At 37.6% G+C, this 21,357-nt stretch overlaps 1 protein-coding gene across 1 annotated transcript in view; it reads left to right on the top strand.

The window, feature by feature from the left end:
• The window catches only part of TTN (titin), a 278,672-nt gene that overhangs the window by 168,354 nt on the left and 88,961 nt on the right, over window positions 1-21,357 (top strand). The window contains 33 exon segments of the mRNA XM_043577187.1: window positions 50-176; window positions 271-534; window positions 1,692-1,958; window positions 2,097-2,360; window positions 2,449-2,588; window positions 2,752-2,878; window positions 3,002-3,268; window positions 3,392-3,658; window positions 4,487-4,753; window positions 4,845-4,984; window positions 5,403-5,529; window positions 6,321-6,463; window positions 10,385-10,508; window positions 11,033-11,299; window positions 13,044-13,141; window positions 13,767-13,935; window positions 14,022-14,288; window positions 14,389-14,655; window positions 14,746-15,024; window positions 15,116-15,524; window positions 15,626-15,750; window positions 15,853-16,119; window positions 16,890-17,159; window positions 17,250-17,552; window positions 17,648-17,950; window positions 18,204-18,391; window positions 18,503-18,617; window positions 18,713-18,997; window positions 19,098-19,249; window positions 19,940-20,087; window positions 20,242-20,419; window positions 20,810-20,931; window positions 21,026-21,313. Of these exon segments, the coding sequence (XP_043433122.1) occupies window positions 50-176; window positions 271-534; window positions 1,692-1,958; window positions 2,097-2,360; window positions 2,449-2,588; window positions 2,752-2,878; window positions 3,002-3,268; window positions 3,392-3,658; window positions 4,487-4,753; window positions 4,845-4,984; window positions 5,403-5,529; window positions 6,321-6,463; window positions 10,385-10,508; window positions 11,033-11,299; window positions 13,044-13,141; window positions 13,767-13,935; window positions 14,022-14,288; window positions 14,389-14,655; window positions 14,746-15,024; window positions 15,116-15,524; window positions 15,626-15,750; window positions 15,853-16,119; window positions 16,890-17,159; window positions 17,250-17,552; window positions 17,648-17,950; window positions 18,204-18,391; window positions 18,503-18,617; window positions 18,713-18,997; window positions 19,098-19,249; window positions 19,940-20,087; window positions 20,242-20,419; window positions 20,810-20,931; window positions 21,026-21,313 (7,024 nt within the window).

The following is a 21,357-nucleotide window of genomic DNA, read 5'->3' as shown; positions in this document are numbered from 1 at the left end:
TGAGGGAAATTATCTCATCCAAATGCTAACTAAGACCATTGTTTTTCAGACCTGTGAAATCAAAGCAGAAGGTGGAAAACGGTTCTTAACTTTGCACAAAGTCAAACTGGACCAAGCTGGGGAAGTCCTTTACCAGGCACTTAATGCGTTTACAACTGCCATTCTGACAGTAAAAGGTATGGCCTTATAGAGTGCATGAGGTGGGCTCAACTTCATTACACAGCCCTGGGCATTCTGAAAAAAACCTCATTCTTAATGTTTGATTTTCAGAAATCGAACTTGACTTTGCTGTGCCCCTGAAGGATGTCACTGTTCCAGAAAAACGACAGGCTCGATTTGAATGTGTTCTCACTCGAGAGGCGAATGTTATATGGTCTAAAGGACCTGATATAATCAAGGCATCTGACAAGTTTGATATCATTGCTGATGGAAAGAAACACATTCTTGTTATCAATGATTCTCAATTCAGTGACGAAGGGGTCTATACTGCTGAGGTGGAGGGCAAGAAGAGCTCAGCACGATTATTTGTTACAGGTAAGAGCTGATGAGATGAGATCTGGCTAGACTATCCCACATTTAAACACACAGACATATGACTTTAAAGATAGAATGCTGTGTGTGCCGTTCCCAGCCTGTCAACAACCAGTGTTATGGCTGGACCACCCCTTGTGGTTCTTGTTATGATTGCAAGATGCACTCAGCAGTACCCATCAGGAAACATTAAAAGAGACAAGGTTTATTACTCACAGGACCTGGAAATTACATAGCACAATGGGCCACAGTGCCAGAAGTGTGTGTGTGTGTGTGTGTGTGTGTGTGTGTGTGTGTGTGTGTGTGTGTGTGTGTGTGTTTTGGAAGAGGGAGTGAGGGGTAGAGAGTGGACCTGGGGGTTCCACTTTTATTGAGGTTGAGGGTCTGTGGTTTTATGGGCTCACTCTTTATTGGTAAATTTAAAACATAAGAGCAGGAATTTAAAGTGAGGGAAAAAAGGAGCACCTGCGTGGCTCAATTGGTTAAGCGTCTGACTTTGGCTCAGGTCATGATCTCACAGTCTGTGGTTTCGAGCCCCGCATGGGGCTCTGTGCTGACAGCTCAGAGCCTGGAGCCTGCTTCAGATTCTGTGTCTCCTTCTCTTTCTCTGTCCCTCTCACTTGTGCTCTCTCTCTCCCTCTCTCTCAAAAAATGAATAAACATTAAAAAAAATTTTTTAAGTGAGGGAAGAGAAAAAACATGCAGCCCAAACTGGCTGTTTGGTCAGTTATCAAAATCAACCAAGGTCCCAAAAACAGAGGAGGCTGTGGGGCGTGCTGGGGAGGGACCCAGTCTAGCTCCTTATCCAGCCCTGTGGCTGGCAAGGTGTTTTTCAGGATAGCCATCTCTGAGGTAGATGCTTGGCAATCAAAGCTTAAGTCAGGTACTTGCATCACAAAAAGAAAAGCCAACTGTCAAGGTTTATGCTGCAAATACCAAGTTCTAATAACAATAAGTGCCAAGTGGCACCACAACTTTACTGTCAAATTGCCACCAAAAAAAGCCCCTCAATTTTTATTTTAATGAAGGATGACTCCATTTGAAAGGACGAATAAATAAATGCTATGTGAAATGGTTCCTTTTGACCTTGGCAGATTAGAGTGGAATATTTCTGAAGGTAAATTGTATGTCTAAGCACATTCTCCACGCTTCCACTGCAGGTATAAGGTTGAAATTCATATCGCCTCTTGAAGACCAAACGGTGAAAGAAGGCGAAACAGCAACTTTTGTTTGTGAACTTTCACATGAAAAGATGCATGTTGTCTGGTTCAAAAATGATGCCAAACTCCACACAAGCAGGACTGTACTCATCTCATCTGAGGGCAAGACCCACAAGCTGGAAATGAGAGAGGTGACTCTGGACGATATATCCCAGATAAAAGCTCAAGTGAAGGACCTGAGCTCCACTGCAAACCTGAAGGTCTTAGGTAAATATGACCAATGATAACTAGATAGCTGCTTTGGGGACAGTGAGAGTGGGCGGTCCTTACATATTTTGCAACTTGTAATTCTCATAAACTCGAATTCTCACATGCTTCTGACAATCTGCTGAACGACTTTCGCAGAGGCCGATCCCTACTTCACCGTGAAATTACACGACAAAACTGGAGTTGAGAAGGATGAGATTATTCTCAAGTGTGAGGTGAGCAAAGACGTACCAGTGAAATGGTTCAAAGATGGCGAAGAGATTGTAGCTTCACCGAAACACTCTATCAAGACGGATGGCCTGCGCCGCATCTTAAAAATCAAAAAAGCAGAACTTAAAGATAAAGGCGAATATATGTGTGACTGTGGCACCGACCAGACAAAAGCCAATGTTACTGTTGAGGGTGAGTCGCTCAAAAATTTTAAACTCATGCTATCTGAACATGAAGTTTATTTGTTCAGTCATCCTAACAAATTTCTGTGGAATTTCAGCTCGACTAATAAAAGTGGAAAAACCTCTGTATGGAGTGGAATTGTTTGTTGGTGAAACAGCTCGCTTTGAAATTGAACTTTCGGAACCAGATGTTCATGGCCAGTGGAAGTTGAAAGGAGAGCCTTTAACTGCTTCCCCTGTAAGTCAAGATTATCTGACCACACACGCAGGGCGTGCTTGGTGGTTTGGGGTGAAAAAAAAGATATACTTCTGGTTTACAATGTCTTGATGATTGGTAAGGATAACCAGTTACGAAAATGATGTTCTTCTTGCTCCTTCCTTTTGCCTTTCACTCCGAACAGGACTGTGAAATCATTGAAGATGGGAAGAAGCATATTCTGGTCCTTTATAACTGCCAACTGGATATGACAGGGGAGGTGTCTTTCCAGGCTGCCAATGCTAAATCTGCAGCCAATCTGAAAGTGAAAGGTAGGCTCTGCCTGTCAGCCGCCCTTTTGTTATTTTCTTTGCAAGACTTCGAGACCCTGACTTGATCAGGGGTCATGAATGGAAACCTAAACTGGCTTCATCCACATCACCCTCTTCTTGCAGAACTGCCACTCATCTTCATCACCCCTCTCAGTGACGTTAAAGTCTTTGAGAAAGATGAGGCTAAGTTTGAGTGTGAAGTATCCAGGGAGCCCAAAACATTCCGTTGGCTGAAAGGAACCCAGGAAATCACAGGTGATGACAAATTTGAGCTTATAAAGGATGGCACCAGACATTCATTGGTGATCAAGTCAGCTGCTTTTGAAGATGAAGCAAAATACATGTTTGAAGCCGAAGATAAACACACAAGTGGCAAACTGATCATTGAAGGTAAATATTCTTTTATTAAATAGACCATATTTATTTATTTATTTATTTATTTATTTATTTAGCTTTTATTTTTATTGTTCCTCATTAAGGGCTGGAATTAATGAGTTTTTTTTTTCTTGATAGGAATCCGACTCAAATTCCTCACCCCACTCAAGGATGTAACAGCCAAAGAGAGGGAAACTGCTGTGTTCACTGTGCACCTGTCCCACGATAACATCCGAGTTAAGTGGTTCAAAAATGACCAGCGCCTGCATACCAGCAGATCCGTCTGGATGGACGATGAAGGGAAAACTCATTCCATCACATTCAGAGACCTCTCTATTGACGATACCTCGCAAATTAAAGTCGAAGCTATGGGGCTAAGTTCAGAAGCTAAACTCACTGTGCTTGGTAGGTGTTTTCTATTTAACTTTATTACATTAAATTCAACAGAAATTTATGGAGTATCTATCATATAAAACAGTCTTCTGAGTGTTATATTGCATGAAAGCAGTGCTGTCCTTAAGAAACTATCACAAACATTATCAAGCCTCTTTCTAAAATATTTTTACCTAAAAATATGAGGACTTTCAAGTAATATAGATTTGGGCTCATGAAATAACCAATTGAAATCAGAAATAAAACTGCTAATTATTGAGCCCTATCATCTTTAAAATAGGAATAGAAGTACTTCCCATCTCCTTACTTCATCAAAATTATTTCAGAAGGGTATCTTCCAACTTCTAATAAGAGAGGAAACACAGCACTAACATTAAAAAAAATCATGGTTTTTCTTGGCCCCTTAATATCAAGCAGATTACATATGAGGTCTAACATGCAGAAACTATTAAAGGTGAACTATTGATTAATAAGAAAAACTGATAACATGAATCCGAAAGCTTAAAGGTAAACTAGAGGTAATAGATTTGCTAAGGAATTAGAAATTTAGCCGAGCAATGAAGGAACACATAATCATATTTGAAGCTAAATTTCGTAGTATCTTTCAAACCACTATTAATAATATACTTTAAAATATAGATGGATTAGATCTTGACAGATCACATGCATTGATTCCCTTTCTAACCTTTAGAGAACTTCTAAACATAAGCATGTCAAATAAGCAGAAGCTGGGTACAGTTTTAAACTATGCCCAGAACTGTGAGCTGCTTCTTAAACTTTCCAAGGGACCGCATTTCTTCAGTGGTTAATGGAATGTTTTCACTTATACTTTACTTGCAGAGGGAGATCCGTACTTTACCGGAAAGCTTCAAGACTACACTGCTGTAGAGAAAGATGAAGTGGTTCTACAGTGTGAAATCAGCAAAGCAGATGCACCAGTGACATGGTTTAAGGATGGCAAAGAAATAAAACCATCTAAAAATGCTATTATCAAGGCAGATGGCAAGAAGCGCATATTAATCCTAAAGAAAGCCTTGAAATCAGATATTGGACAGTATACCTGTGACTGTGGGACAGATAAGACCTCAGGAAAGCTCAACATTGAAGGTAAGGAATTTCCATGAGTTTGACTCTTGAAGCTGATTGGGGTTATTTCTGCCCGAGGCTAATGACGCATGCTGACCCTTCACTTTTCTAGATCGGGAGATCAAAATGGTGCGACCCCTGCACAGCGTAGAGGTGATGGAGACTGAGACGGCCCGCTTTGAAACTGAAATCTCTGAAGAGGACATCCATGCCAACTGGAAACTCAAGGGAGAGGCACTACTCCAAACACCTGTAAGGCTATTTCTGAACTTGTCAACACCTAGAGGAGCTGTGTGAAATAAAAAAGGACAGGCAACAAGTCAGAATGCATGCAGGGCTTTTAAAACATGCTATCAGGTTCTCTATCAGACCTAAAGAGAGAGATTAGGATCTACAGATCTACAGATCCACACAAATCGTGCATTCTTTTTGATCCAGCGTAGTGGTATAGGCTGTAGATATTCTGTGATGCTGCTAGTTGGTTCAGAATTCTACAGATAAAAGAAAGTTCACTTTCTTGATATTTCCTGTAAGCTTTTTTTCATGAAAAAGAGCTCAAATTACATCAAGTCTTGTCACTAGTTATTTGTAACATTCCTTAAGCTCTGATAGTCTCAGAAAAAATACCAAAGCTTATTTCCTGTGAGACCTTTTTTCTCTTTTGACACAGGATTGTGAGATCAAGGAAGAAGGCAAAGTGCACTTCCTTATTTTGCACAACTGCCGTCTGGACCAGACAGGCGGGGTGGATTTCCAAGCTGCCAATGCTAAATCTAGCGCCCATCTCCGAGTGAAACGTAAGTAATAGGTGTTTCTGCTGAAAAGGAAGGATGTACTTTTGCAGAAAATGAATGTGCATGCAATTAATTGGAATTATTTAATTAATTAGAAAACATTGTTAAGGTACAGACACTGGCTTTCTTGACATCCTAACACACACATGGTTCCATTTCCAAAGTTTTGGACATTTCATTGACCTTGCTGGCCATTAGAACAAAATAAAAATAAGCGAGTCAGATTCTCTTACTGTGTAATCCTTCCATTCAAAGTCGCAATGCATGCAATAAGAATCTAACTCAGAACTCTTGAAGACCACATACCCCCATGGCTGTTACAACTGCAGCACTACAGAAAAACTTGGCTGTGTGGGCATCTCAGACTGAAGAAGGGAGGCAGGGTGCTTGGGCTAACATTTTTGGAAGGTGCAAAGTGTTTGATGGATATGGACAGGCTATGTGATTGAGGGCCCCTCGTCCTCTCCCAATCACAGTCTTAGTTATTTTGGAAGTCACATACCACATGTAGCAAGAGGAACTTGATGCCTGGCAGAGAGACAGATGCAGCGCAGATTTCTTGCTGACCTTGGATATCAGAACGAAAGGGCCCCTACAAATACCCACTGTCCGGCCACCAGCTCTCCCCTTCTCAGCACTGAGGGGCCACGTTCACATGCGAGTTAAAATAGTGGCCAGTCCCACGGCTCTTTCCTTCTTGAAGAAAGCAACCATGGAGATGAATAACTAAGTGTATTTATGCTTTTGGAATTACAAAATGAGTGATCCTGAGCTGTTTCCTTCTTCTCGCCAAGCACGAGTAATTGGTCTTCTGAGACCTCTGAAGGATGTCACAGTGACCGCAGGGGAAACAGCCACCTTTGACTGTGAGCTCTCTTATGAGGATATCCCAGTGGAATGGTATCTCAAAGGGAAGAAACTCGAGCCCAGCGATCAGGTAAAAGGCGGGCGCCTTGCCATGTCCTGCTCTTCTCTTTCTCTCATGTTCTCCAACTTCACTCGGATGTTCCTTGTTCTTTGCTCTTATGTCCCTTTCTCTTCCTTTCTCTTTCTCTTACCTACCCTAGCCTGATTTCTGCTTAAATTGAAAAGCAGATTCTTCACATCATTGTTGGATTTAATCTGTTGGTATTTTTATTGAAATGGAAATAAAAGTTTTAAGTACAATAAGGTTTTAGTTTTTTGAGGAGAAGGCAAATGCTCATTAGCTATTAGTACTAGTTTGTTTGATTAACTGGAAGACAAGAGAGATCAAAAAGGCCTTTTGATTGGATGCCTTGCAACAACAGCCCACATTAAGTTTTGTGACTAATTCTCTCTGTGTTCTCTAGTGCTCTGCATATAAGGGGATTAAGAGGAGAAGATGGAAATTCCATTTCAGGCAGTTGATCAAGTGGTTGAGATAACTTCTGGGTAGATTTGCTCTTCAAGCATTTCTCCAAGCTATTTTTAACCCTCAAGTGTTCTGAGCTGTGCAAATTCTGGAATGCCAAGTGGACTATTTACAGTGCAGCTGACAGTTGTGACAAGAAAGAGGGCTCAGAGGTTATCCACATATGTGAGCAAATACACATTAAGTTTTAGGAAATAACCAACTCTCAATGTTAGCACTTCTATGTCCCAAATTTTCACTGTAAGTAAAAACTGAGGTGACTGTTCAGATAGACCTAAACTGAGCTATATATTCTGCCCCCCAAAACAGTGTGTTTATGTTATCCTGATAATTCTTCATTAATTTTGAGTTCTTAGAATAAAACTTTTAGAAAATGTCCAAAATGGGTTAGAAATAAAGCACAGGGAAGTACATTGTTCTATGACATCTTTTTTCAATATTTAAAAAATAATATCGAATGTGACAGCAAGGCTTCAATACAAATCAAACTTCAAAGGTGTGAAGGCAAATAATTCAAAAAGGATTCAGTTTAACAAAGAGTCACAAGGTTGACTGAAGTAATAAGAAGGCAAATGCATTTGAATAACAGTAAATAGTAAAATAGTAAAAATAGTAAATAAATAGTAAAACAAAAAATCATGTATTCTATCAAAGTCATTAAAGGCGAATTCAGTTAACAGTCATTGGGGAGACAAAGTCTGCTTGTTACACAGACAGTAATGATTAGTCGGTCTCCTTTTTTTGCTGAGGACAGAAAAAACAGCTGTACGTTCAAATGACCGTATGAGAATTAAGTTATATATGAGGAAACTTTCCCTACAGTGAGGTCTTCTAAATACTGAACTGGGTGAAGGAGTCATGTCCACCTTCAAGTTTGCTCTTTTTTTTTTTTTTTGAAATGTACATTTGTCCTAATACGTATAGTCTCATTGCTTTCATGTCCAAATGCAGAGAATTGGTTGCCTTTTCAAGATCCTTTCTATATCCGTAAACTCATGATTTGAATATAGGAACACTGCTTAAGGACAAATGATACTATACTTTTGCTACTAAGTATTTTTTGGTCAAATTAAGAGCTTTGTTTTATTAAAAGATCAGTTCGCATTAGTTCTAATGTAAAAGCTCTACTATTTTATTTTGAAATGTAGATTCCTAAAAAATTTATCCACATTTCTTTTATTAAAAAAAGATTTTATATAGTATATATATATACACATACATACATGTATATAGTCACTAAACTTTTTTCTGGGAATAAAAGAGATCACCTTACTATAATTCTCTAGGGCTTCTTTGTGTCTCTCTTGGCATAGGAATTTTAATCCTTTATTTTAGCCACCCAAAATACTTCAGCTGTTTATGAACTTGCTCTTAAATTACTTACATGTCTCTTTATAAAAAAAAAATTTTTTTAACGTTTATTTATTTTTTGAGAGAGAGAGACAGAGTGTGAACAGGGGAGGGGCAGAGAGAGAGAGGGAGACGCAGAATCCGAAGCAGGCTCCAGGCTTTGAGCTGTCAGCACAGAGCCTGATGTGGGAATTGAACTCACAAGCAGCGAGTCAGACGCTTAACTGAGCCACCCAGCTGCCCCTTATATGTCTCTTTTTTAAAAGAACTTAAATATAAACTGTGAAGTCATAAAGTCATTTTATTACATTTTGCAGATTTTGTTTCAATTTAATTCAGGCCTTTCATTTTCAGTTTGCAAAATGTTTAGCCTCCAAAACTACACAAACCAAATACAGGTGATTGAAATAGAAAATAAAAAAAAAAAAAAATTTAGGGGCGCCTGGGTGGCTTAGTCGGTTAAGTGTCCATCTCTTGATATTGGATCAGATCATGATCTCCTGGTCATGAGACTGAGCCCTGCGTTGGGCTCTGTGCTGAGTGTAGAGCCTGCTTGGTATTCTCTCTCCCTCTGCCCCTCCCCTGCTCACTTGCTCACTCTCTCTCTCAAAATAAATCACTTAAAAAAAAAAAAAGAAAGAAAACATTTTATAGAAAAAACAGTTGTGTTTCCTGCCCCACCTTGGCCATTAGTGCAGGAAGGCACTACTAGTCCTAACTGGGCCTTTGATAATTATATATTTAAACTTTAACAGCGTGGTCAGAGTGATAATGCCTATTACAGCAATATGCACCTACTAAAGGTTAACAATATTGTAAAAGGATAATCTCTAATATTATCCATGGAAACATAAACCACCACAAAATCATCAGCTTAGTTTTTCCTTTTTTAACATAATCAAAGTACACTGTATATGAGTTACTTATTGAGAACTACTGTGTTCTGAGACAAGTTCTTGGTAACAGAGTATTCTAAAGTATCCTCAGAGGAATTTAAATGATAAAATAATGTGTAAACAGAGAAGCTATATCTGTGGATGGGTTGGGATCTGAAATACTTTAAAAGAATAGCCCTAACACACAGTACAAAATTTATATTCAAATTTATATTGAAAAATCATTACAAAAACAATTTTTTTCCCATTCAAGCACCATGTTGAATAAGTAGCTATGTTATTAAGACATATCTTAATTACCTTCTCCTATCTGTTTGTTTTCCCTTATTATGTCTTTGACCTGTTCTCAATTATTAAGGTAGTTATATTAATAGCCATGCCCAGCTCTTAATTAAGAAAAATCTTCACATGAAACTTTATTCCTGACTCTTTCATTCACACCAGCATAATAAATAGTTTCACTGGTAAAAAATGTTTACATTATTTGTAACTCTAAATGAACTCTTAAGTGGTACAGAATGAATCCCAATGACAGGGCACAGCATCTCACAGACTTTCATAGAAGAAACTCTGATTGTCGTATTATGATTACTGTCAGGATGGCCCTGTCTGTAGCCTGATTTCCAATTGTATAAGCCACATTTATGGGACCTAATGGCAGTCCATATCAAGGTGGTGTATTCTTTTTGGACAATTCGTTTTCCTACAGACTTCTTCCTCAAACCATCGAAGGTTGCATTTACAACAAGAATTTATCATCCAAATATTAACAGCAATGGCAGCATTTGTCTTGATAGTCTAAGATCACAGGATTGTGAATTAATTTTTTCCTTTCCTTTAATTATTTAGCTTCTCTAAGTTCATATATATATATATATACACATATATATATATACATATATATATAAAGGCTCAGCGGTATAAATAGAAAATTTCCTAGGCATTTCAACATAAAAGGCCACCTAGTAATTATGTAAGGCAACTATGAAAGCCTAAAACTTCCTTAAAAGATTCCAAAATACTGGTTAAAATCATTTTCAAGGGCATATGTGCTGTATATATGATTATAAAACAACTTGGAAAGCACTATTCTAAACTGTTGACTAAGTGAATTAAATATATATATATATATATATATATAGAGAGAGAGAGAGAGAGAGAGAGAGAATATTGCTATTTCATATAATCTTAAACTGCACTTTTTTCAAAAAAAAAATAGGTGGTCCCACGTTCAGAAGGAAGAATTCATACACTTACTCTGAGGGATGTAAAGTTAGAAGATGCTGGAGAAGTCCAACTGAGAGCAAAAGATTTCAAAACTCATGCCAACCTCTTTGTGAAAGGTAATTACAAGGTTTATTTTCAAAAACGTGGTATAATGTGGAGGTTCATAAATAATGTCAACTCTCAATTTTCTTTTTATGATTAGTTCCATAGATCATTAAAATCCACCAAATATCCAAATTTTATTTTTTGGCCAAACAAATTAGGTCACAGACTGTAAAAGAAAAAAAAAAGTCAAAATGGACTAGAATGTGTTTTACTTCCCCCAACTGTTTATGTTGCATTCAATAAATGGCTAGAGGAAGAATTATTATCAAACTAGGTATCTATCACTTCATTAATCAAGATTTGGCTATTATTTCCTTGATGTTTCATACTTTTTAAAACAACACCTTTCCTCTGCATGTACAAATAATGGTGAAACATCATTATTAGAGGAAACCATCCAAGTGGAATCAAAACTTGCAAATGAAATTGAAAAACAGGAAAAGCTCTGGAGATATCAGAAGAAAGTTGAGGAGGTGCTCAAACTCTTGGAGAAGGAAAGGAGAAATACCTTGGCTAATTAGTGTGATTCTTTCAGAACCCCCCGTTGAGTTCACTAAGCCTCTTGAGGACCAGACGGTCGAAGAAGAAGCCACTGCAGTATTGGAATGTGAAGTATCCAGAGAAAATGCTAAGGTGAAATGGTTCAAAAATGGGACAGAAATCCTCAAAAGCAAGAAGTATGAAATTGTTGCTGATGGCAGGGTCAGAAAACTTATTATACATGGCTGTACCCCAGAAGATATTAAAACATACACTTGTGATGCTAAGGATTTTAAGACTTCCTGTAACCTGAATGTCGTGCGTAAGTATTCTTCTGACATGGGACTTTTCATTTGCAACTCTTTGATAACAACAAAAAACCCAGCACTTTTTGCATGCCCTTCTTGGCCTAACTGCATTTCTTGGTAACTTATGGTATCGATACTGACCTAACATGATCTTTATGTGTTTAAAAAAAAAAAAAAAAGGAAAAAAAAGTTCTATTACATCTGGTCTGATAAGGACATATCAATCACTTTCACTATGTTTCTGACCAGGGGGTAAGGCTACTGTAGGAATATTCTGAAACAGATAAGGACAAATTGAATGAAAGAGACAAGAAAGGAGTCATGATTAAAAAAAAAAGGGAAAGAGAAGAAAGAAAGAAAGAAAGAAAGAAAGAAAGAAAGAAAGAAAGAAAGAAAGAAAGAAAGAAAGAGAAAGAAAAGAAAGAAAAGAAAAGAAAGGAAAGCAATTTCTACTTGGAAAGAATGAATTCTCAGATGTCAGGAACAACTAGAAAATGATACGAAATTTCAGTTTGAGTAGGAACACGCTAAGGTCTGCTGTAATATGACATAGCCCACTCACATAATACTATCTCTGAAAATAAGAAAGGATAATAAGAAGGAGCAAAGCCTGGATTCTTGGAGTCCTGTGAATGAAGAGGAATCTAATGGTGGTTAACATTACTTCTTCCTCTGGTGAAAAATACAACATCTCTTTTCCAAATGTCACATGCTAGTTCATTTTCTTCATTCATTCATTTGTCTGGTGATAACATTTTCAATGTATATTTTTGTGCAATTGCTGTTGTTTGGTTTAGTTGCTTCTCATCTGTCAATAGCTACAAAATAGTGGCTTTGATTGTGCTTCCATGTATCTTGTACTGTTTTATTCTTTCCACTTTGTGGTTGTTCTGCTTTAGCTTATGACAGAGTAGTTTCTTGGGTCTCCTTCTTACCTTTGTCATCTGTTTTGTCACCACTCCAAGAAAGCTCAGCCACACTGAGCATGTCTTCAAACCTATTGGCCAGCATTTGTGTCCCAGAATTTCACTGATCAAGAACAATCATCCTTGGGAGGACTCACAAGGAGCCCTAAAAGAAGGAGGGGCAAAGGGCAGCTCTCTGATCCTATACATTTGCTGAATTAATTCTGGAGATAAATGAAACAAGAGATGTGAAAAACCAAATTACCCTCCCATACAAAACACATTGCTTTGTTGCACTAATAGATTTCATGCCTGTCTTATGTGTGAACATCTTTGAAGATGAAAGAAAAAAAAAAAAGCTAAGTGTGTGTGACTTCAATTGCCTCTTATCCATAGACAAGACTAGTAATAGCACTTCAAGCTGCATTATCATTGAATTCTGCTAATTTCTTAAAGATTATGTTGCCTGCCTTAAATAAAATAATGTTTCTTTGCTACCAGTGTTTCCTTGGACAATATCAACTTTCAACTCTGGAAGAATATCAGTGGGAATTTTTCTTTCAGTTATTCAGAAGAACTGAGTTCATTATTGATTGATAGATAACAGATATAGATATATAATGAGTTGAACATATAGCATGCAATATAATCTCATGAAAACTACAGAGATATGTAAACAATAAAAGCAAAGTATCATACCTGAATGGCAGCTCCAAGTGCTTTCAAAATCTGTTGTAACCTATTAAGATGGAAAGGTCCTGCAAAAGACTAACTTTATCTTAATATACACCACAGTAATGTTAGAGTAAATTCTAGAAGTCTCATTTTGAATTCTGATGACCTTCTCTTACAGCTCCTCATGTGGAATTCTTAAGACCACTCACTGATCTTCAAGTTAAAGAAAAAGAAATGGCTCGGTTTGAGTGTGAAATTTCCCGAGAAAATGCTAAGGTCTGTGATTGTATGGTTGCTATCTTGTATTGTCATATGCCTTTACTTTTAGTCTAGCCAAAATGGGAAAAAAAAAAGAGTGAATCAAACTTACCTCTGATAATCACTTTACTTTTAAATTAAAGATTGTCACTTTGGTATGAAATACAAACTTAATTGTTTTCTTTTTAGTATTATTCATTTACTATTACTTGACAAACAATGGACTCACAATCAGGAGACTCAGATATTATTGGTTTGGGCCATATGGAATTGCTATTTTCTTAGGCTAAGAATAAATATCTGCAATTTCATGCCTCATTTACTACTGTTGTCTCAGTTCACACATCCTGAAAACAAAGAGTTAGTCTGCATGATGTCTAAAACCCTCTATGACTCTCAACTTACATGATCCTATTATCTTTAATAACTGATAATAGTTCACTTAACAATAACTGAAGAAATTTCTTCTTGTCGTTTTGGGTTTAGGTTGTATTTGTATTTACTACTTTGGTTCTTCTTTACACCATAGTTTTGTTGTTTTCAAAAAAACTCAGAATCCTAGTTCCTCTTAAGGACACATATGTGAAGGAACCAAAAAAAAAAAACAAACCCTGAGAAAAGTATCTATTTATCTTAAATACAGGTTCACTGGTTTAAAGATGGTGCTGAAATTAAAAAGGGCAAAAAATATGACATCATATCTAAGGGAGCAGTGCGCATTCTTGTCATCAACAAATGTCTACTGAATGATGAGGCAGAATATTCCTGTGAAGTAAGGACAGCAAGAACTTCTGGCATGCTGACCGTACTAGGTAAGAATAAAGTCTTTCTTTGGAGAGGTATATGTTTTAAGAAAAAAAAAATTCGGTTTAACTCAATGTTCTTGTTATTCTTGCAGAAGAAGAAGCTGTCTTTACAAAAAATCTTAGCAATGTTGAAGTTAGTGAAACAGACACTATAAAACTGGTTTGTGAAGTCTCCAAGCCTGGAGCAGAAGTGATTTGGTACAAAGGGGATGAAGAGATCATTGAAACAGGAAGATATGAAATACTTACGGATGGACGAAAGAGAATCCTGATCATTCAGAACGCTCACCTTGAGGATGCTGGCAACTACAACTGCCGACTCCCAAGTTCTCGAACTGATGGCAAAGTCAAAGTACATGGTATGAAAATCACAATAAATAATATTCTAAGAATTCATACTTGATGTATTTAAGGTGCAAATGCTGAAGTTTTTAATACCTCACAACTGCTTCTCTCCAGAACTTGCTGCTGAATTTATCTCAAAGCCTCAAAATCTTGAAATACTTGAAGGAGAAAAGGCCGAATTTGTCTGCTCTATATCAAAGGAAAGCTTTGAAGTCCAGTGGAAGAGGGATGATAAGACACTTGAATCTGGAGACAAATATGACATTATTGCTGATGGCAAAAAGAGGATCCTAGTTGTGAAAGATGCCACATTACAAGACATGGGCACTTATGTAGTCATGGTTGGGGCCGCCAGAGCAGCAGCTCACTTGACAGTAATTGGTAAGTTTGTTTTGTTCCTTGGGTTTACTTGTGTTTGTCTCTACCACCTTGGTCCTTCTTCATACTATGAGAATTGTTGGTTGCTTTCAGAAAAACTCAGGATCGTAGTTCCTCTTAAGGACACCCGTGTAAAGGAACAACAGGAAGTCATCTTCAACTGTGAAGTCAATACAGAAGGTGCCAAAGCCAAATGGTTCAGAAATGAAGAGGCCATCTTTGATAGTTCAAAATACATTATTCTCCAAAAAGACCTGGTTTACACACTCCGAATTAGAGACGCACGATTAGATGACCAAGCCAACTATAGTGTGTCTCTGACCAATCACAGAGGTGAAAATGTTAAGAGTGCAGCTAATCTGATAGTAGAAGGTAAGTCACTTATGTGGCATTAAGGAGTTTTTAAGTCAATGTCTATTATGAAAATAGTTAAAATCAACATTATTCTTCTCCTTTATAACAGAGGAAGACCTTAGGATTATTGAGCCTCTTAAAGATATTGAAACAATGGAGAAGAAATCTGTCACATTCTGGTGCAAGGTGAATCGTCTCAACGTAACACTGAAGTGGACCAAAAATGGAGAAGAGGTGGCTTTCGACAACCGTGTTTTATACAGAATTGATAAATATAAACACTCTCTAATCATTAAAGACTGTGGCTTCCCAGATGAGGGTGAATACATTGTTACTGCTGGACAAGATAAATCTGTTGCTGAGCTTCTGATCATAGAAGCCCCGACAGAATTTGTAGAACACTTAGAAGACCAGACAGTCACTGAGTTTGATGATGCAGTCTTCTCCTGCCAGCTGTCCAGAGAGAAAGCAAATGTGAAATGGTACAGAAATGGGAGAGAAATCAAAGAAGGCAAAAAGTAAGTGGAAGCTTCTTAATCTCTATTTCTGTAACTATTACACATTTGACAATTTAGTGATCATTATGCAAGCTAACCAATAATTCAATCTCTTCTCTTAGATACAAATTTGAAAAAGATGGAAGTATACACCGACTCATTATCAAAGATTGCAGGCTGGATGATGAATGTGAATATGCTTGTGGAGTGGAAGACAGAAAATCTCGAGCTAGACTTTTTGTGGAAGGTACACACTGAGTGAAAGGACAATTTTAATATTAGCACCAGTTTTTAAAGGTTGTGAACCCAAATATGAACATGTTTGTATTCATTTTAACATTTTTTTCAGAAATCCCTGTTGAGATCATCAGGCCTCCCCAAGATATTCTTGAAGCCCCTGGTGCTGATGTTGTCTTTTTGGCTGAGCTCAACAAAGATAAGGTGGAAGTCCAGTGGCTAAGAAATAACATGGTTGTTGTTCAGGGTGACAAACATCAGATGATGAGTGAAGGAAAGATACACAGGTTACAGATTTGTAATATTCAACCTCGTGACCAGGGTGAATACAGATTTATTGCCAAAGACAAAGAAGCCAGAGCTAAGCTTGAACTGGCAGGTAAATGCCTTTCTTTTATTTTCAAATATCCTCACAATATCACAGATGCATTGTAAGTTTCAGATTTTGCAATTAATGAGGTAATGCCTGTGAAAGCCTTTAATTTCTGTTAGGCTCCACCCACATATGACTATTCTAATTTCTCTTACCACAAGGGTGTCCTGAGTAAGAGGTAATTGATAGCATTTTTCTTTACTTGCCAGAACCTTGAACAGTTCCTGGCACATGGTGGCTGTTCATTAGTACCTAGAATTGACATAGTACCTTGAAAGTCATCCCCAAAAACCTAGACTTAGGGCAAACTCAGGTTTCTTCTATTTTCCAAACCCCATGGAGCCTCTTAGGTCTGTTCTCATCCTGATTCAAGCTTCCAAGGCATCCTTATTGGTTGACATTATGAAAAAGCCATTAGTGTTCCTCTTGTACCTAGGTAGTTTGTCTGGTTTATCCCTAAGTATGACATGCCCACTTCACAAAAACAAACATGTTTTGTACTATGTTTAGTTCTCCATTATTAATTTTGGCAAAGAATGGAGATTTTATGGATGATATAAAAATCATCCTTAATCCTCTGTTCTCAAGTCTGACAATTTGCAAAATAAGCCATGAGAACTCTAAGTCAGTCAGTGTTCTGTGCTAGAAAGTTACTGTGATATATTTCCAAGGTTGTATCACTGATATTTGCTAACAAATGCATAGTAAAGAAGCTATGGTGTAACTGGACTACAACATATAAGTCAAAAGCATTCACGTGTTATTTTTCTCACCAGCTGCACCTAAAATCAAGACAGGCGATCAAGATCTTGTGGTTGATGTTGGCCAGCCTCTGACAATGGTGGTGCCCTATGATGCCTACCCTAAAGCAGAAGCCGAGTGGTTTAAAGAAAATGAAGCTCTGTCTTCAAAAACTGTTGATACTACAGCTGAACAAACTTCTTTCAGAATTTTAGAAGCTAAGAAAGGAGACAAAGGAAGGTATAAAATTGTGCTTCAGAACAAACATGGAAAAGCAGAAGCATTCATCAATTTAAAAGTTATTGGTAAGCCCTTGAATCACTTGGGACTTGATTGGCAAAGCACAATTAAAAGCATGACAACACACTAAAAAAAATTGTATATGTGCATTTCAGATGTTCCAGGGCCAGTTCGCAACTTAGAAGTGACAGAAACATTTGATGGTGAAGTAAGCCTTGGTTGGGAAGAACCATTAACTGATGGCGGAAGCAAAATCATAGGTTATGTTGTGGAAAGACGTGACATCAAAAGAAAGACCTGGGTTCTGGCCACTGACCGTGCAGATAGTTGTGAGTTCACTGTCACTGGACTACAGAAAGGCGGAGTTGAGTACCTGTTCCGTGTCAGTGCAAGAAACAGAGTTGGCACTGGTGAACCAGTAGAAACTGACAATCCTGTAGAAGCAAGGAGTAAATATGGTAAGAAGTTTTTAAGTAAATTGCAAACTAGCTTATCTTTGCTTTTATCTCTGATTTAACCCGAAACCTATGTTTTCTTCTTTGATGAAATCCAGATGTTCCAGGCCCTCCTTTGAATGTAACCATCACTGACATAAATAGATTTGGGGTTTCACTGACATGGGAACCGCCAGAGTATGATGGAGGAGCTGTGATCACAAACTACGTTATTGAATTGAGAGACAAGACTTCTATCAGATGGGACACTGCCATGACAGTAAGAGCTGAAGATCTATCTGCAACTGTCACTGATGTGGTAGAAGGACAGGAGTATAGTTTCCGGGTCAGAGCCCAAAACCGCATTGGAGTTGGAAAACCAAGTGCAGCCACACCTTTTGTCAAAGTTGCTGATCCAATTGGTAAGCTCATCAAAACAAGGAAATAATTACTTCATGAAATCCATAAATTAAGTCTATTAATTAAAATAAATTGGAGTTAATGAAAGGATAGAAAGATGTGAGCAAAATCATAGAAATCCAGGCTGTGCCTACTTTTACTCAGTGAATTCAGTAAACCTGCTATTTTAATGCAGATGGTAGCAATGATTACACATTATCTTAATAAACTGTTACTGAATTCAATGGTATGTTCCAACTCTTTCTTCCATTCCAGAGAGACCAAGTCCTCCTGTGAACCTAAAATCCTCAGATCAGACTCAGTCATCAGTTCAGCTCACATGGGAACCTCCTCTGAAAGATGGAGGAAGTCCAATATTGGGTTATATAATTGAGCGATGTGAAGAAGGAAAAGATAATTGGATTCGTTGCAATATGAAACTTGTCCCTGAACTGACTTACAAGGTAGGGAGCTTATATCTAAAAAAAATATTCAGTGTATGATCATGGACTTAAATGTGTGTGTGTGTGTGTGTGTGTGTGTATTTTTCTTACAACTATTGATTCATACTTTAGGTTACTGGATTACAAAAAGGAAATAAATATTTATATCGAGTATCTGCAGAAAATGAAGCTGGTGTTTCAGATCCATCTGAAATTCTTGGTCCTCTAACTGCTGATGATGCATTTGGTAAGTGGATATTTTATTTTTAGATTTAATAGCTTAATATAGCTTAATAGCCTTAAATATAGTGCTGGAGACTCATTAATTTTTCTTTTTGGTAGCTGAACCAACAATGGACTTAAGTGCATTTAAAGATGGTCTAGAAGTTATTGTCCCGAATCCTATCAAGATCCTGGTTCCAAGTACAGGCTATCCAAGGCCAACTGCAACCTGGTCTTTTGGAGATAAAGTACTAGAAGCAGGGGACCGTGTGAAAATGAAAACCTTATCTGCCTATGCTGAACTTGTCATTTCTCCAAGTGAACGTCCAGACAAGGGCATTTATACACTGAAATTAGAAAATCCCGTAAAAGCAATTTCTGGGGAAATTGACGTCAATGTGATTGGTAAGGAACTAAACTTTTGTTACATATGGTGATTTGACAGTATTAACAAATATTGGTTCAATCTATTATCGATATTGATTTTGGACTACCTTTTTTTCAGCTCGCCCAAGTGCACCCAAAGAACTGAAATTTGGTGAGATAACCAAGGACTCAGTACATTTGACTTGGGAACCACCAGATGATGATGGAGGGAGTCCATTAACTGGATATGTTGTTGAAAAGCGAGAAGTCAGCCGGAAAACATGGACTAAAGTGAGTTTTGAGCAGCAATGCAACTCACAGAAAAAAGAGTGGGGTGAATCCCAGAATGCTGGGATGCCATGCACAGTTTACATGGTTTAAATTTACCTTGCTGAAAAAGACCCAAAAACTTCTCTTAAATGCCTTGATGCTAATGCTTCTTGAGGTAGTTCAACCAAGATTTGGTATAACTACCTTATTTTGTGCCTTACCAAATTTCTACTGTTTGCTAAAAAATAAAATTACCTATTCACTTGGTACCTGATGAGTATCCAGTGTGCCCTATGAAATGATCAGCCATTCTAAGGACACTAAGTATTTAACTCCCTGGTCATCAAACTTCTCACTCCACTAGATTATCTTAGTTGGCCCAATCTACCATTTGTTTTCTCTTCAGTTTATTACTGTTATTTATTCATTTCTCATTATTGTTTTTTACCTCGATTTAAAAGCATATTTCTAATAACCAAGCTGGTGGAAAGAACCAATACCTTATTTGACACCTTTTTAATGTGTATAAGTTATGAAAGTCTCACCTTAATATAAGGTTCAAATATTGTGTGTCTTACTCTGCAAATTTTTCCCTAGTGTAAAATTAATAACCCTTACCATTAAAAAATTTTTCCATTTGTATCACTGCTTGTCGTAAAAATCTTTGACTCAGGCTTTTGAGAAACGAGTAATTATATTTCTTTGTCCCAGGTTATGGACTTTGTGCCTGACCTAGAATTCACAGTTCCTGATCTTGTTCAAGGGAAAGAATATTTATTTAAAGTCTGTGCTCGTAACAAGTGTGGCCCAGGAGAACCTGCTTATGTTGATGAACCTGTAAATATGTCAGCTCCTGCAAGTGAGTACATTCTTGATGGTTGCTTATGGAGCCTCTTGTTACCTTTTTTGCTTTGAGACCAGGAGTCGAATTTATGGGGGAAAGGCAGGGGCAGGCAATATGGAGATTTCATAGATGGCCTATCTAACACTGACTCTCTTTAAAATGTTTATAGCGGTACCTGACCCACCAGAGAACGTTAAATGGAGAGATAGAACAGCCAACAGCATCTTCCTAACATGGGATCCACCTAAATATGATGGTGGTTCACGCATCAAAGGATATATAGTTGAAAAATGTCCACGTGGTTCGGATCGATGGGTTGCCTGTGGGGAACCAGTTGCAGACACAAAGTAGGGTTTTTGTTTGTTTTTAATATAATCTGTTGTCAAATTGGCTTACATACAACACCCAGTGCTCATTCCAACAAGTGCAGAGAGTAGATTTTTATAATTATTTGACACAAGAGTAAATGTTTCATCTTACTAAAATTAGTGTTTTTCTTTTAGAAAATCTATTAGTTTTTTTCATTGGTAATTCCTCTGGTGTGCTTGTCCAACTTTAAAGAGTGCTACTGAACTTATCCCCTATCCAAGGTGTTCATTAGTTATAATACTGAAGCAATCCAGAATTAATTTAAGGAATAAATAGTGTTATACCAAGAAAAGGTATGAATTTTAGAAAGATCATATAAAACAGGTTGTGTGCATTATAGTAAAATATACCATTTTATTTTCTGATAGAATGGAAGTAACAGGTCTTGAAGAAGGCAAATGGTATGCCTACCGCGTGAAGGCCCTGAACAGGCAAGGTGCTAGCAAACCAAGCAAACCCACAGATGAAATCCAGGCTGTGGATACACAGGGTATTTATTTTTGGTTTTTGTATTATTAACCAGGCCTCTGCTTTTAATTTTTTTTGAGCTTGCTAACATTATAAATCATCTTTTCCAATTTCAGAGGCTCCAGAAATTTTCCTTGATGTGAAGCTCCTTGCTGGTCTCACTGTAAAAGCAGGAACTAAAATTGAACTTCCTGCCACTGTAACTGGAAAACCTGAACCTAAAATAACTTGGACAAAAGCCGATATGCTTCTGAAGCAGGACAAAAGAATCACCATTGAAAATGTTCCTAAAAAATCCACAGTGACCATCATTGATAGTAAGAGAAGTGACACTGGCACATACATCATCGAGGCTGTCAACGTCTGTGGTCGGGCAACTGCTGTGGTAGAAGTGAACGTCTTAGGTAAGAGAGGCCATCATTTAAAAAATGGGCAGACTCATTTCAGT

This window comes from Prionailurus bengalensis, chromosome C1 (assembly GCF_016509475.1).
Source record: "Prionailurus bengalensis isolate Pbe53 chromosome C1, Fcat_Pben_1.1_paternal_pri, whole genome shotgun sequence".
Taxonomy (NCBI): Eukaryota; Metazoa; Chordata; class Mammalia; order Carnivora; family Felidae; genus Prionailurus; species Prionailurus bengalensis.
Note: the sequence above shows the minus strand (reverse complement) of the source record. Positions and strands in the feature narration are given on the sequence as shown.